The 17425-nt window shown below is 35.7% G+C and overlaps 1 protein-coding gene across 1 annotated transcript in view; it reads right to left on the reverse strand.

Annotated features, from left to right (window-relative positions):
* Nucleotides 1-17425, reverse strand: part of USH2A (usherin) — a 372299-nt gene that overhangs the window by 295480 nt on the left and 59394 nt on the right. The window contains exons 12-14 of the mRNA XM_041426677.1: nucleotides 14710-15351; nucleotides 9108-9291; nucleotides 3856-4019 (exon numbers count right to left, since the gene is read on the reverse strand). Of these exons, the coding sequence (XP_041282611.1) occupies nucleotides 3856-4019; nucleotides 9108-9291; nucleotides 14710-15351 (990 nt within the window). The remainder of the gene's footprint in view (nucleotides 1-3855; nucleotides 4020-9107; nucleotides 9292-14709; nucleotides 15352-17425) is intronic.

Below are 17425 nucleotides of genomic sequence, written 5' to 3' on the forward strand. Positions count from 1 at the left end.
ATTCTTCACCCAAAAAACCCTTTAAGTAAATGCACAGTCACCAGGGCAAGACACTAATAGACTAAACCAATCCATCCAAATGCTCTTCAACAAAGCTTTTTATCCATGAAAAAAATGTATCTATCTAAACAAATGAAGAATAAACTTAATCCCCCTTTCCACCCCAAAATAAAGCAAGTGTTTTTCAAACAGGTGGAGTTTCTTTTAAATGTATTTCAAGATCTTTATAAAATGAGAACCTATTTATATGGTCACTTTTTTGAAGTTTCTACTTCAATTAGGATTTATTTTTTCAGAAGATTCATCCCATTTTAGCACAGACCAGGCATAAACTCCTTAAGTAAAATGCAAAAGGAAAGACCAAATAAGTCCAGATTTTACTGAAGTGTTAAAATAAGCTTACTTAATATCATGAAATCACAAAAACATAAAGAGCAAAATTTTTAAGTCTATTTAGGCAATTCACTTCCATTTGTTTCCAGTGAAATTCAAACCCACGAGAGTCAGGTATCCAACCGTTTAAGAAATCAGACTGACATGTTAATTTGCCAAAATATGACTCTCCTACCACCTCCATTAACTTTGAAAAATGTGCTACTCAATTGCACTAGTATCAATAAAGGGAAAAACAAACTTGAAGTTCAAAAGCCAAGTGCCTCATATTTTAAGAAAGAGCATTCAAAATCTCTCCTATGGCTCTTTTGTCATCCAAATATGTGATCATGGTCCTTCCTAAGACAGTAGCTAATACTCAGAAATTAAACTTTATATACATATTTACACACATGTTAATATAAACACATTTTGATGGATGGACTCGATTATCAAAAAGGTCCTTTCCAACATAGATAATTCCATGATTCTAAATTTATGTTATTATTTAGGTCAGAGCATGAGTCCACAGCTTGCTGTAGGACCTCCAGTAATCCAATTACACTGGAGGAAAGCCATACTCTGTCCCTTACACCATACATTAGCACAGAACAAGACGGGTCTGTTTTGGCAGATAGTAACTGCTATTAAAGGCAGACTGCCATTTCCCCATCCTCTTCACCAAGGGAGTGTAGATCTAGAGGGAAACATTTTTCTTAAGGAATGAAAATAGTCCAGGGCAGCACAGAAATCAGCACATGGAGTAAGGTACCAGGAGCTGGATTCAGAACCACCCAATTAACTTTTCTCCCCTACATTAAGTATTATAGGAGAACATCACAATTTGAAGCATGGATTTTATTCTCTTCTTTTTATAAACTATCATCCTCTTCATTTTCTGGATATTTGCTTAGTATCACCAAAAGTTAATTACTAAAATCTGTTCAGGCAAGCTAACAGGAGACAAGAAGCAAAGAATGAAGCTGGAGACAGAAAATGTCATGAGGACCTCAAGCCACACAAGCGACAGATGAAGAGACTTACACCAAAATCATTGGGCACACTATATACATGTTTTTAATGCAAATTTAGAAAGCGAGATGAAGCTCTTTATTTAGAGTAAAACAATGAAAAGCCCTGCTTCTACTGCAGTGTCTCAGCCAAGAAATAGCACAAAATATTTCTAGAATTCATTGGATTGAACTGAACATAATCATAATCTCCCCTTAAAAAGGATAGGTTGTTCTGCTGCCAATCTGCAGCTTTTCAGTTCTTCTCACTTAGAAAGTAAATGTATGCTAAAGTTTCTACAGGAGTAAAGTTTGAGAATCAGAGGAAACAAGTGCTCCTAAATCCCTTTGGCATTTAAAAGAATTTCTCTCCATGTAATATATACTTACAAGACCTGAGCAATCACAGCAATTTACCAGCATCACCTTCATTTTTCACTGGCAGTCTCATGCTATTGCATATTGTTTCCAGAGGTTTGCTGGTTTGAATTTTAAATATGTAAGCAAAGTACTTCATTGCACATTTTTGTGCAGCATCTAAGATACTGTTAAGTAGAAAAATTGCTAAGGAAAAACATCTTTTCCTTAAAGAAGACTATTGGGACAGTGGCAGCAACTTTTTTTTACTTTTACTTCCTTTGGCAAAGACTTATAACCAGTAATGAGTGTGTCAACAAAATACTGTTCTGCAATGAAAATAACTACAAATGCCAAGCCAGGCAAAGCTCCACATGTGTGCAACAAGTTCAAATATTTTGGTATGAATAATCAAAGACTCCAATTGCTATATCCTCTATGTCCAGAAGAGGACTCCGCTTGTCATTTAGAATACTGCCTGATGTACTGTTATCTAACTAAAATCTATTATATTATTTCCCTATGTCATACTATTATTAATCAATTTTATAGCTGAATTGCTATTGACCTTTATCCAATGTGTATCCCAACACAACTAAGTAGGTTGGCTTATGTTTGTAAAGCACTTTGAAGATGAACAGCATCATAAAAGTGTCATGTATTACTATTATTACATATTCAGTTGAAACATTTTATATTTTTTAAAGAAACAATGAGCCAATCAACTGCCTGAACAATTAATAAATACTGTGCTTTTTACAGAAGAGTATGGGGAAAAAGGAATCAAAACTATTTGAATACTTCCAAACTTTGAGGAAAGCTAAAAAAATTGTCTCTGGAAACAAATCATTCTCTTTAGGATATTTATGACCATTTATAATGCTATGCATTCTACAATGCATATTATTTGAAATTTAAACGGATTTACAATTAAATACAAACTGATACCAAAGTGAGAGTTGTCTCTATGTGTAAATACTTTGTGCATTTTCATCTCTGCAAATCTATGGTTTTCACAAATCAGAGTTACGAATATCATATAAATACCCATGCAGAACACACAAGGAAATATTTTGTTGAAGGAAGATCCAGAAGCATATTCCAGAGATAACTTTGGAATGTGTAACCCTGTTGTTGCATTACACATGGCTGCCTGAGCTAACTGTCACAGCACGACCAGTGTGGCCATTATTAATTAGGCCTGCTGACAAAAATGTCCAGCTAGCACCTGCAGAGTTCCTCACTCACTGCTTACAGGACTTCCATGGCTGGGCTGTTAACTGTGTATGGCAGTAAGGCGTGCCACCAAAATGTAACACAGCTTTTCCAGAGTGAGCTGAGCTCCTTCCCACATGGTTTGGCACTGCATACCATGATGCCCTCAAAACCCATGTCTGAACATTGACCCAAAGACAACTTAAGTACTGAATTTTCTTATGACATATACTTTTGCCTTTTCTTCTTTAATAACTGCCAGCGTGGAGACTGTGAGCTGGTGACCTTGGTATCCAGATGTTCCACTGCAATTTGTTTCATTACAATTAATGATCTGACCCTCAATATAGCATTCACCCCACCTTACACATGCCAATTTATGATTCTTTGTTACATCACATCACATATTTTCCCAAACTGACTGAAAAAGTGCCCCAGGAGGAGAAAGGCAAAGCTGCATTGCACTGAGAGCATTTGGAATTAATCACCAGGAGCAGGTTTTCAAAAGACCTTCTGGTCTTCAGACCTTCTGAAGGCAGGTATCCTGCCTCCTGTCAGTGGCAGAAAAGGGGGCTAAGCGATAAGTTGTACAAATGCTGTTGCATTCTTGATTAAAAGATGAACTCTGGAATGGTCACTACAAAGAAAATGTGCAAGGAAACTACAGGTTATCACTTCTCCCCTGGGTTAAACTACAAGCCTAAGGTGTAGTGACACAAAGGATTTTATACATCTCTCTAGGAAACAATCCTACAATACAGTAAAAATCACCAAAACTTCAATGATCCTATATTTGGGGGTGGGGAGGGAATAATTTACTGCTGCCCTAATTCAATACCCACTAAATCAACTAAAAACTTTAATTTGAAAGACATGCTTTTAGGACCTAACATCCACTTACTTTTACTGCAGCCAAAGAGGTTGTGGACATCCAAATTACTGGCGTCGGGAACACAGCTGTCACATTTCAAGCCAGTTACAAATTGTTTACAAACACACTGTCCAGTAACAAGATGACAAGCCCCACTAATGGCTCCTGCAGGATGACAATTACAGTGCTGACATCTACAAACAAAAACAAATCAAGGAAGTCATCAACACACATCAACACTTCAGTTAAGCACAGTAGGGTTTTGTTTAAAAGATTCTTAGGCAATATAATTAAAACATCATAAACAGTTCAGTAGTCTGAAACAGAGCAGAAAATCTATTAGCCTGATTTTAAAAAACTTACAAAAAAGGTGCCCACCATAAAAATAAATATTTCACTGCCAGAATAATATAATTTATATAAAAATGGCTTAGAATTAAAGAGCTTTTATACATATTGATCCATACACAAACTGGACACTAATGTTTGGTAATAACCACATTATGCACTCAGTCCTACATCCTTACTCACACAACCTTTCTTGAGAGCTGCAGAGTACAGTGATACATATGTAACCAGCTGAAGAGGTTCCTGCACAAAATAGGTAACATTCTACCTCAGGGAAAACTATGCTTTTGTTGGAAAAAATAAATCAATTAATAATTTCTTGCCCACAAAGGCAACTTAAGGTTGAAAAAAATAACATGCTGTGAATAAAGGAGAATGAACGGTGACCAAAACTTAAAGGAAAAAAACCTTACATTAAAATAGTGACAGGAAACAAATCAGAAAAAATACTATTATAACAGAAAGCACAATGTTTTTGCAGCCTGAAGGACAAAATTTGAAATAAGTACAGTGAATAATTAATTAAATCTACAAGTAAATTATTTCTTAATTAAAAAGAACAAAAAAAATTAAAAGCACTGGTATTGCACAAATCCCACGCTTCAATTCTGTGAATCTCTGTGACACCAGTAAAATACTTTCAGGATTAATTTATCCTCTGGCTTTTGCATGTGAAACCTCTTGTGATCAACTTCCTCTTCACCTGATACACTATTTCCCCACTGACACTCATTTATAGCACAGATACAGATGTCAGATTGTACAAATATTCAGAGTTTGAAGACGTCAAAAATTAAGCAAAGCAAATGACTACAAATACTGCTATGTTACCCCTTGAAATACAGACTTCCATTATTACTCATAACAAAGTCAACAATGGCAAATAAAACCTCCCACTTTAGATTCTAATTTCACTATACTTGAATTGCTGCAGACTAAAAGAAATCTGAAAAGCCATGGTCTGGGAAACAGGTGGGAAGACACATTGCAACTAAAACATACTGGGAAGTTTGCACTTCCCTCCCCTTATCCCAAGCTAGAAAATTCCAATCCTCAGGACATAAGCAACATCAGCCTCAAGGGAATTTTAAATTACTCCAGATGCCAGGTCCCAAGGTGATGAAGCAGCAAAAAGAAAACACCAGAGAAGCACAAGGCAGTCATGCTTTGCCCCCTTTATTCTGCTAACCTTAAGACTAAACAAGAGTCAATTTATATTTGGCTGATCTTTCCTTGGCCAGTTTCACCAGACCCAAGGAAATAGGTGGTGGCGCCCTTACACAAGCTACTTTGCCATTTTCCCAGTCACCACCATTATACCTTGGTCTATATCTCCTACTATCTTCATGAAAGCAGAAAAAAAAAGTGAATTCAATTATGTTTTAGGTATCAGCTTTTTAAGGCAAGGGAGAGAGGAGAGGAAGGTGGAAACTGTTTTCACATTAGGACAATAAAATTCAGGTCAATTATCAGTGAAATAGATATTAAATGTGACAGATTTTTAAACAAGCTTAAGGAAACTCTTCCCATACATTTTCTGCCTATCACAGAGCTCTCTGTATTAGAGTTCCTTTACTCCACAGCAGCTCGTGCTGTGTGATCTCCTGGGGAATCATTCAACACCCTCAAAAAGGCTGATAAAAGCTAAAGCTGCAAAATAAGCTGCAAATTTGTTTTATGGACTAATATTCTTTTGAGAATAAATAAAATACATTCTCTCTTGGAAGCCACTATACTGCAGTTTGCTCTCTTTTATAGTCAAGAGAAAAGGGCAATTTTTTCAAAAGTATTTTCATCTACAGACAGTGCATCCAAATCCCCCTTAAAATAGAGGATTTGTTTAGAGTATTTTAACTAAACACCCAGTTAAACACCCAGTTAGAGTATTTTAACTAAACATCCAGTTAAGTTACCAAAAAAAAAATTGCTCATTAAGACAGTATTTTATTATTATTTCATAATTTCATTACATGCTGATATTTAGTAGGGGGGGTTGTTAACGAAAGTTTCTTGATAAATACACAAAGAAAGATAAGCTTCTCCTATTGTTCCTGTATATTGTTGCACCTCTTATGAATAAGGGTAGCCTGATTATTCTAGTTTTGATTATCATTCACACATGACAATCAAACTCAATACCCATATAGTCACAGTGATAGTTCTCACTATCTGTGAGATAGTGGGTGGGGTTGTTCCTTTCTGCTTGTTGCATTTTTCTTCCAGGAAAAGTGCAGGCTCCCCACCTTCACCTATATTGAATGAGGCTCCTGATCCTGCAAATAAGAGCAGGTATTTCATCATATTCTGCTCCATGGGATTACACATTATTTCTGTCTAATCACATGCATGCAGTTTTTTAACTGCAAAAAACTAGAACTGGATTTATTGTTAGGCATAGTTCATACTTTTCAGTCAGAATTAAGGATTCAGTAAATTATTAATTTTCAAAAAAAATCCAATTATTTTAAAATATAAGTAACTTTTAATCATGTGAAAAATATCTGCAGTATTCTTGTCAAATGCTACCTTTTCAAGGTACTCTATGCCAAATATATTTGAGTTTTATTAAAACAGAATTACATATAATCAAGGAAAACAGACTTTTAAAACATGGAAAGAGAAATGTCATGCCAAGATGAATTGTGATATTGATTTTCTGAGGATAAATGGTTTTTGTAATATTAATATAGAGAAACCTTTATTACATTGACTCTCTAGGTGCAGTTAGAGCCTCTCCAGCAATCTGTTTAAAATCTTCATTTTTCATTCTTATGGGAAAACCTCACTTGCTAAATGGATTTCATAAACAGTAATCTGTCAAGATATATATATATAAATAGATAAACAATTTGTGATGTTCAGTGACCAATTCATTACAGTAAACAATACCTAGGTAAAGCATTTCAAATGTCTACAGACGCTCACAAGCATTACAGACCTGCTCAGATTGCTGCAAACACTCAGTATTCCTAATTTATTAAAAGCCAAGAAACTTCTCCTGCTTCATAACCTGAAATGCATTAAAGAATATGGAGTTCCTGTTTTATCTCAAAAACACCACAAAATAAATCAGCTCACATATACATTCAGAGTGGGAGAATTTTAAAGCCTCACAATCTCTGTCTATCACAGCTTCTGCTTCTTTTGTGCTGCTGTGCAAAGACAGATATGTCTTTGCCACGACAGATAGCTCACATCCTTTTCTCTCCTTAAAAGACACTTGGAGCAAGGATGGCTTAAATGACCTGGCAACTTTATGGAGAAACAAAAAGCATATTACTCTTTTTATGAAGATATTAACAGTTAAAGAAATATAATAAAATAGATTAACAAATAAAGACCTGCATTATCATTGTCAGTGGATAAAAGTTTCTGCTTGAGAAACAGAGGTATACTGCCCAAGATGACAACAATGAAAAGAGAGCCAAGAAAATGCAACACAAGTTCAACACATTAATGTACAACCAGAGTAGTCTACAATACAGCCATGAGGATTAACTAGTATTAAGGAATTAAAGCCAATTCAGATTCAAATCCCAGAACTCTAAAAACTTTCTATCTTTACAACAAGGTCTGGGTCTAGATAATTTATATCTCCACATTTTGAATTGCAAAAGACAGTTTAAAATGCAGGTATTTGAAAGCCAGTACCTAGCTCAGAAAAGCTATTGCTTAGCACAAATGTGCTAAAACTGAGGGGCGAGGGGAGAATCTATTCCAAGCAGCTAAAATAAAAAGGTATCATTAAGGAAAATATATTTCAAAGGGAACTTTAATATTACACAGACTTTATTTCTCACCATTAGAAATGACAGGAAGTGAAAATAGGAAGTCCTTATTTCAACAGGTTACTTTATGCCTATTAGCAGATGCCTCTGTGACCCGAAACAGTAAAAAATAATTTAAAAAATCTCCTAATGAGAGACAGTAACATAAAAGTTAAAGTGAAAAATCTGCAGAATAATGTCAAATATATGCAGGATGACATTACTAATCACTGCCTAAAAGCATGTCTACCCCACACTAGTTAGGGGAGAGGAGCAGAGGGAGGGGAACGTTGTACACATTTTGCTTTTGCCTGTGGTATGTGGGTTTGGTTTTTTAAAAGGCAAAAATACCAAATATAACAAGACAATTTAACACCATCAGTCTGCATGAAAAGATAATAGTATAAGAGCTGTGCTATCTTTCTGGATGATATTTTAAAAGGAAATTGAGCTTGTGAGGACTAGGCAAGAAAGATGATCCTGGGGAAAAAAAAAAAAAAAGATAGCGTAATAGTTGAAATAACAGTGCACTATACAGATATGTTTTTCCCTTATAATCCAGGGAATCCATGTACCTAAAGACGCCAGCCTGCATGAGAAATACAATTTACCTTGTGGCACATAACAAAATGTTGAAAAAGAATGCACTACTTCAGAAAAACAAATTTTTAAGAGTAAAGGTGCAGTGAATATTTGTACTGCTGTTACCAAAAGAAATTTGGGAAGTCAGGGATATCTGTAGTTTTCCCCTTCTCTCCCTGCTGCCCCCCATTAAACCTTCCTGAAATCTTCAATAGCATTCACTAGTTGTAAGAATGCCAAATTACATTTTAATAGTCAATGCTTAACACCTCAGAAAACAACACATCTCACTGAAGATGCAGAGAAAACATAAGGAAACCATTAACAAATTGCTATAATTTAGCCTTATACACCTTTCATGATGCTACTACTTAAATCCATAGCAAAATTTCTATTTCATTCAGCTCATGGGAGCACAGGGGATTGTGAAATGTATCACATGTAAATCAGAGTGCACACATGAACTCATAGAATGATTAACCTCCTAGAACACATCTTTCCATTGTCACTAAACCTTTCTCTGAGCCATGAGGAAAAATGTAACAAGGAGGTTAAAAGTAACCTGTAAAAAAAAGAAACACTCACCTCCCTGTGACAGAGTCAAATCCAAAATAAAGTTCTTTGCAACGTTCACATGTCTGTCCTGTTACGGAGGCATCTTGGCAACTACATTGACCAGTGAGTTTATCACAGATCTGATTCACAGAACCAGCTATGTGGCACAGGCATGGCAGACAGCCAGTGACGCTGGATGGAGAAAAATAAAAACCTGCAAAAGAAAGTTTGAGAATGTTGGTTATCTCTCTTCAGACTCTTAGCCAGTGCAAATGGAAAATAGTTATGTAATTGTACATGTTAATGTACATTAACATGTCTGTGGGGAAAGTAAAGACCAAAGACGTGAGAAATACTCATGAATGCAGCACAAGTGGTAGCAACAAAAAATAACATACAGAGAAGAGACATTCATCCATTCCAGTCTGAGACCTCAGCTCAGAAAACGGCCAGCTGCAAACCATAAGAAATGCACATATCTTCTTAAGAATGTCTCTTCATTTTTCTCAACCAGTGGTTGACTTAATCCTTGAAATAAGACAGTTTCTTTGGAAAAACACTTGATGAGCATTTCATATTTATATTTTACTCCTCTTTAACATAGAGCTTGTAACCTACACTAATACTTTCACAAAAACTAAGAAACTGATAAAAGAAAGTTACTGATCTGGTATTAAACAGCTTTCACCCTGAATCTTGTCCTGTTCCTGTACTATTTCAAATTATGAATTTGAGCACTCATTTCACATTTCCCACAGTATATTTGGTATGCTTCTGCTATGCCATCTTTCATCCTATTGCCCTCACAAGCAATCTTTATTTATGCTGGTATTCATCTATTACTGAAAAATACAGTTAGATACAGTTTATGCCCCTCTAATCTGGCCATTTAAGAATTTACCCATTTTTTACAAGCTTACCTGAAGTTCCTAAAAAAAGAGCTATTACACACATTCTCTTAATGATGCTGTTCCACTTGCAAAGTCTATTTCACAATGTATGGATTTATTTCATTCTTAATAATTTATTTCTGATCAGAAGACAATTCAAGAAATGACACACTAGTAAAAATATAAATACATAAGTTTCCAAAGCATTTTCGATTTTTACCTGATTATTAATACATATTTAACTGTTTTGTTCACACAAGTTGTTCTTCTCTTTATTTTTTCCCTTCCCCCCTTGGAGGAGTACAGTTTATTAAAAATGTAGCTTGAGAGCTCTGCAAACAATCCTGGTGCCACAGTATTAAGAGACACTAGACAACAACAATTACCTATCTTGGAACATGAATCCTAAAATAGGGCCATTGATATGAGTTTCTATCTACCTTAGCTAGTTGCTATTAGTTATTATTGTACAACTTCAACAGGAAAATTTCAGCTGCTACTGAGATATGCAGCATTTGCACAGACTTCTCAGACACTTACCCTATTCTCCACATCAAGTTCAATCAGTAGTTTCTTAGCCATGTTCTCAGCTACTGAATATTTTTTGCTGTCCAATAACTTCCTGATGTCCTCCTTTATAATAAGTAGCCCAAAATTATATTGTAACATGTCATATTGCCCAAGGCCTCATTATTTGTCTTAGAAGAGATAGCTCTATATATACACCCCTAGGGTGGTATTCTCTGTCTTTGCAGCAGCGCTGCACTGTGAGTTCATATCCAAATAGAAGAGAAACTAAACAAATTGAAAACATTAGAATTTTACTGCTGAAATCTTTGTTCAAGTTTAGCCTCTGGTCCTCGGTGAGATAAATCTCAAGTGGACAGTGAAGTGATATCAGTCTCCAGTTAACATACATTCGCATCATAAAAAACCACGCTGTTGGCACTTTATTCCAGAGAGGCCCTGTACTGAGGCAGAACAGAGAGCAAATAGCCTGAAGTTATTAGTGAGGCAGCATGTATTATCTCCTGCGGCACTTCTCTGCGCTCTGCAGTGCCCATCTTGTGCATAAATACAGGAGACCATTTCCCAGCAATGTCACTCCTGAGCACAATGAATGACTCCACTCAAAGAACCGAACAGGAAGGTTGGAAACAAGTTGAAGCCTTGGACTCGTGCAGAAGGTCAAAGCACTTCTTCAGGACCTACTTCATAGTTGCAGTAAGTGATAAGCAATCAGGCTAAACCAGGTCCTTGTCCATCTGAAATTTTGCACAGAACTATGATTCCATGATTCTTTTGTATAAAATAACATCTAAGAGAAGTCTATAATGGGCAAATAAGCACATCTCTAGAAAATAAATTTGTTTTCCATGAGCAGGATCAATTATTTCAGCATATACTGCTTTTATCGTAGCTGTGAAATCACTAATTATAATCTACACCTTAGTGTTAAACATCCTGGCTCTCCTACAGCCACACTGCCTAAACCACTGTAGAGCAGTGAAGGATTTGGTAGGATATTTTTTTATAATCTTGTAGAAATGCTCTAAAAGTTTCTGGACACTATCACAATTACTTTTTTTTTTTTTTTTTTTTTTTTTCCCCAGAAGTAGCAGGTAAAGGCAAAACTTATTTTTTTAAAGTGAGGGATACGAAAATGACAAAAAGTTCTTTCCCCAACTAATTTGTAAGTAAATTACCATGATCAAATGTAGAAGAAAAAGAGGAAATATGAGATTACAAATTCATACTCTTTGTCATAATCTTTATTATTTACTTTCACCATCTAGAATTTTACTCCATCTAGGAAAGAGTAACAACTTAATGCAAGCTTAATTTACAGCAAGGTTAGAAGGGCTCATAAAAGTTGCTTTATGAAGGATCCACTGTTGTACAATAGAGCCAATTTCCAATTTTAAGACAGCCACTGCAAATCTCTCTGAGATCTATGTATGTAACTAGTATTATGCTTATTCTTTTTCAGATTTTTTTCCAATTCAACCATAACTGATCACATTTGTCAATCAAACACACTTTTCAAAAGGAAGAATGAAAGTCATAGCAAAGTATTCTGCTTCTTTTTTTAATCATCCTCTTAGTATTTCTCCCACCATACAAAGCAGGAACACATGACCAATTCCTTAGCACTTTTACATGCCTAGCATCTATGGCAGTTATGCTCATATCTTAACCATAGGCTGGGCTTCAAAATGCAGTTATCCACAGCAGCAATGTTATCACAAGATAATTCACATTCTTCTGGCCAAGAGAGGTAGTATGTGCACAAACCCTCAGTACTGGTGCACAGACACACATCCTACATGTTCCTTTACATCTTTTCCATACTATGTAGCATTCTATGTAAACCTGTGGTTATGGAGTAAAAAACTTACAAAACAAAACCTCTTTTTTACAGCTTTGCTGCTCTCATAACAAAATCCCAGACCTGCACTGAATAGGATTTGTATGGCACAAATCCCAGTCAGCAACACAGTTCCAGAATGAGGCAGGGACAAAGTGCTCACAACAATCTGGGGGTTCTTTTCAACCCCCATCTCAAAACAGACATCTCAAAAGCAAGTTTCCGTACAAGGTAAAACTGCTCTTTCATTTTGTTTCATGCTAGAATCAAGCATTCCTCTCTTTGCATACACCATAGTTTAAAGAAAAAATAAGTGTACGTCAATCTACCAAAATGTTACTTGTATGAAAACAAACTGGAAAACAGGAGGTCATGGATACAGCCTAACAGATGAAACACACAGCTGAATGCGCCAAAAAGTGCTTTAAGAAAAACAATCTCCTTATAAAACAATTTTGAAAAGCTACAACCAGTTTGATCTTTTCTCAGTTGATTTTGGTAACTCCTGGAAACTTCTGCATTAAGATTTTGGTAACTTCTGGAAACTTTTCAGATTTTGTCAAAGCACATAAAAGATATGCTACCCTTGGACGTTATTTTAAATGCCACTTACCTTCTGTCATAGACTTGAAATGTCCCAACAGACGCAAAAATCCTCAGTATGTTTTCAGGGCTGCCAGTATTAACTAATTTGTGTGTGCTTTAATTAGGCTGTCTTGGCTACATATATACTTGGAGTACATTTTCTTATACATCTGGAGCACCTTTTCTTATCTTTGTCCCAAAGATAAGAAAAAAAAGCCACAGGACATGTCTAAATACTTGAAACCAATTAAAATCTTCTATATTTCTATATAGAAGACTTTTTATACTCATCCCTGTTTCAGAGAAAAATTTCTTTTGGCACATACTAACAAAGAATATTTATATAAAAGTTAGAAATATTAAACATCAAAATAAGCTCTGACTAAAACAGCGAAAATAGCACAGCTCACTGTGCTCTAACAGGAGTAATACAGTACTTTTACAAAGATAAGAATTGACACTTTCACCTGCAGCAGAAAGCTCAGTGCCCAGCACATACATGCTTAAAGCTATTAGTTAGAAAATTTAAAGATAATACTTACACAAATACTTTTTTTAATTATTTCTCTTTTTACCAGGAACTATTGTGGGACTATTCCTCTGAGTGCAATGTAAGCTTTTCTACAAACCAGCCTGTTCACACTATCAATTAAACCTTTTTAAACCATTTAGTTCTGCATAAACCCTGGCCTTTCTTTTCCAAGGACAAGGGCGGTCACTGACTTGGGGAGCCTTGACATCACTCCTCTGCCGATCTCTGATTAAGTGGCTGCTATAGAGGGTTAGCAGGTCAAATAGCACTGGAGGAGGAACCAAGAAAAACAGAATGCTGCCTTATTTATTAGTATATGTACCTAAAATAATTTAAATGAAAGCATTTAAAAAAATACTTAATGGAGGTTAAGCAGCTTTTTTAACCTCTGTTCAAATTATTGAATGGCATATTAAAACCAATGGAGCTATAATGTACCTTTTAATGTGACCTGCTACTTGAATAAATTGCATATGTATTTAATTTGAACTAAATCTATCTGTTTAATATTATGATAAAGGGTAGGCTAACATTACCTATAGTTTCACTTTACCCACCTACTTTTTAAAACAAAAACATTGAAATAAAACTACAGAGCTCCCCACTTATAATGAACTTTTAAACTCTGTTTAAAAATATGGCACAAAATCTTGAACAAATATGCAGCAAGCTGCAAATATCACCTACTTGTAGGGCCAAACTGTAAGCAGTTCTTGTGCAAACCAGCACCACCCCAACACAGCAAGGCAGGTGAATGCTTTCTAAGTGGCGTGTTTGCCAGCCTCATCAAAGTTTAAGCAACCATCTCTATGCCTCCTGCCATGCTCAGCTTTATGCATGAAGTGCCCTTCCTGAAGAGCATGCACTCTGCCTTCCAAATCCACATTTTTCATTATGAGGATAGCTGCTGTTCATTAGATCATGCCAATTTACCTCTTATTCAGGGATTGGGACATGATTATTCGTATATGTTCTCAATAACTAGAAGTAGCCTAACCTTATTTTGGACATGTTGAAACTGCAGTAATAATACAAATTGTACAACATCTGAAAATAGAATAAATATTTGGTGGTGATTAGTAAAATAATGCTTCCTTCTCACTCACACAGTTAGGAAGAAACGGAAAAATAATTATAACATATGTCAGAGACATGTCAGACGTGAAGCTGTCCAAACACGTATTAAAAACTGTAAGAAAAGATAAAAAACAAAGCAAAACTTACTACATCAAATTGATTGTCTTCCCGTTTCCTTACCTGGTTTACACTCATCACACCTTCTCCCCTGGTGCTGAGGCAGACAGACACACTGCCCAGAAACGTGATCACAAGCTGTTCCTGCCAACGTGCCCAGAGCGTCACAGTGGCAGGGCTGGCAGCCACGGGTGTTGCTCATGCTGAGGTTGTACGTCTGCAGCATGCACTGACTGCACCGAAGGCCAGTCACACCAGCTTTGCAAGGACATTGTCCTGTCGATTTGTCACAAAGCCGAGAGCCATTTACTGTCCCTGCCATCTCACAGTTACATGGCAGACAAAGGAAGGAGCGACCTTTCTGCACTCTGTGGTACCCATCCAGGCACTCATCGCAGCGCCTTCCCCCTATATTTGGTTTACACGCACATTGCCCCGTCCTCGCGTCACACGTGGTTCCCGAAATGGACCCTGAAGCATCACAGTCACAAGCCTTACAACCAGTTCCATCCAGCCCATAAAAGTTGTCCATGCAGGTGTCACAGAGAAGCCCTTTCACTCGTTCTTTACAATTGCACTGTCCGGAGAGAGGGTTGCAGAATTGGCTCACAGAGCCATGGCTGTGGCACCAACAAGGCTCACATCCATCTTCATTAGAATATCTGAGAGCTTTAAATCCAAAATTGCAACTATCACACCTCAGGCCTGGAAAGAGAAAAGGAATTAACAAAAAAAACCCCAAATCTTAAAAGTTATTAATTTCATTTTTTAGAAGTGTAAGCACACTACAATGAAATAAAAAAAAAGAAAGGGAGGACTGATTCTTCGTCAGCATAATTAACAGGAGTGACGAGGCTGCACAAATCAATTGAATAACTGTAGCATCCCAAAAATCTGTTTACTTTTCCAATCTGTTTCAGAAGCAATGCATTTCTGCTGGCATCTTAATACAATTTAAGATACTTCTGCAAGAGATTCTTTGTAACATTTCTAAGACAAAGCAGAATTAATCTCTTTGTCCCCCAGAACAGCATCTGTTGCACAATCAATGCTTATGTGAACTCTTCACCCTATACTGCAGAAATGCAATACACAGAGAATTGCACTAGGCTCACAATCTGTTCTGATAATAGATTTATATATTGTATTAAAAACATTAAATATACACTGGGACAGCACAAGTTAGACTAACTACAACAAATTATTTGTTTAACACCATACTTCAGTTTTATCATTGATTGTATTTATGTTAGTCTTTATTGTTAGCCCTTACTTAAAGCAGAAAATGTTTTCCATAATCCAAATTGAAATATTTTTATCTAAATGTATGATTTAGTTAACTCCTGCACTACATTAAAATATAAACTGTTTTCTTCATGCTTCATCCTGAAGTTTTATTAGCTTTGTTTTCAAAGTCAATGCTTGCTTTATCCCTGCCCCAAGGGATGGCATTTATATGTTAGTTTAGAAAATGTACATTACAAGAAAGCAAACTAGATTATTACACGAAAAATGCAAATTCAGTTATGTATTTTTCCCTTGCAGAGGGAAATCCTTCACTATGAAGCTGTGACTTAATTGTTCCATACAGGAAAATATAAATACAATCTTCTAGCAAAATACTGTCATCATTTAAAAAAAATACAAAACCATACAAAAATACACCTAGCAACTGACATGCAGAAAAATAAAACTAAAAATGGTAGGGAATGAATTATAGATATGGATAAAAACTCAAAATCTCCAACAGAAGGTGAGTTCCTTTAACAGTGATGAATGACTCACCTAAGGCATATCATTTAATTTCAATAAGGAAAATAAAAAAGGACCACTATTGCTGCAAATTTTAAAAATAACTGTATTGTTAACAAGAATTATGACTCATTTTGAACTATTAAAATTGGTCTACATGGATTCATATCATATCAGTTTTTAAAATATGCACAGTGCTTATTTGAATATGCCATACATATTCCTGACAGGTAATCTATTCCTAACGATACTGAGGAAGGCCTACAGGGCATCACATTCAATGTTAACAAGTACAGGGGAGTTAGCACGCTTGGCATTTAATTCACATTCTTCTACCTTTTTATTCTAGATGAATGACCTACTTAAATAAAATTATTGGTGCTAATGTATTTTACTGGTGATAGAATCATTAGTGAGATTTAACAGTTGTGTTAACTCCAACAGTTCATGTTTCATAACATTGCAGTCCATAGTTGCATTTTTCTGTTATCATGTTTGTTTAAATAGATAAAATGGCAACAGACAGATTGCTCTAAAAACCAATTTAGAAATCCAAAGAGCAAAATCCCCTGGTAAAGTTTGCTGCACACATTTCAATATACAGAAGCTTATTTACAATTGGTTTAGAAAACAAAAAAAGAAGAGAATCTAGTCTGGAAAGAATTAGGTCTTTATCCTGCAAACAAACACTTGCAAAACTACAGCCCCCCATCATAGCTACAGACAAGTACAGAAAGCATAGATCCACACTTGCTTTTTTTTTTTTTTAACAACTATTTCAGTGAAAATAAAAACAATTCTTAATGTTTTCATAAAGGGGAGAAAATGTAATATGTAGATAACCAAATACGTGAGAACCAGACTGTGCATTTCATGTCTGCCAAACTGCCACTGAATTAAGAAGTGTTTTCACAGGTTCAAACATAAAATGCGGGCAATGAATACATAATTAAGAATGCTCTGAAGTCCTTTTTCTTTAAGGTAGAAAAAGGGTTTAAGATGCACAGAGGTTTTCTACTCTTAGCAC

Source organism: Onychostruthus taczanowskii, unplaced genomic scaffold (genome assembly GCF_017590055.1).
Source record: "Onychostruthus taczanowskii isolate IOZ18803 unplaced genomic scaffold, ASM1759005v1 scaffold93, whole genome shotgun sequence".
Classification (NCBI taxonomy): domain Eukaryota; kingdom Metazoa; phylum Chordata; class Aves; order Passeriformes; family Passeridae; genus Onychostruthus; species Onychostruthus taczanowskii.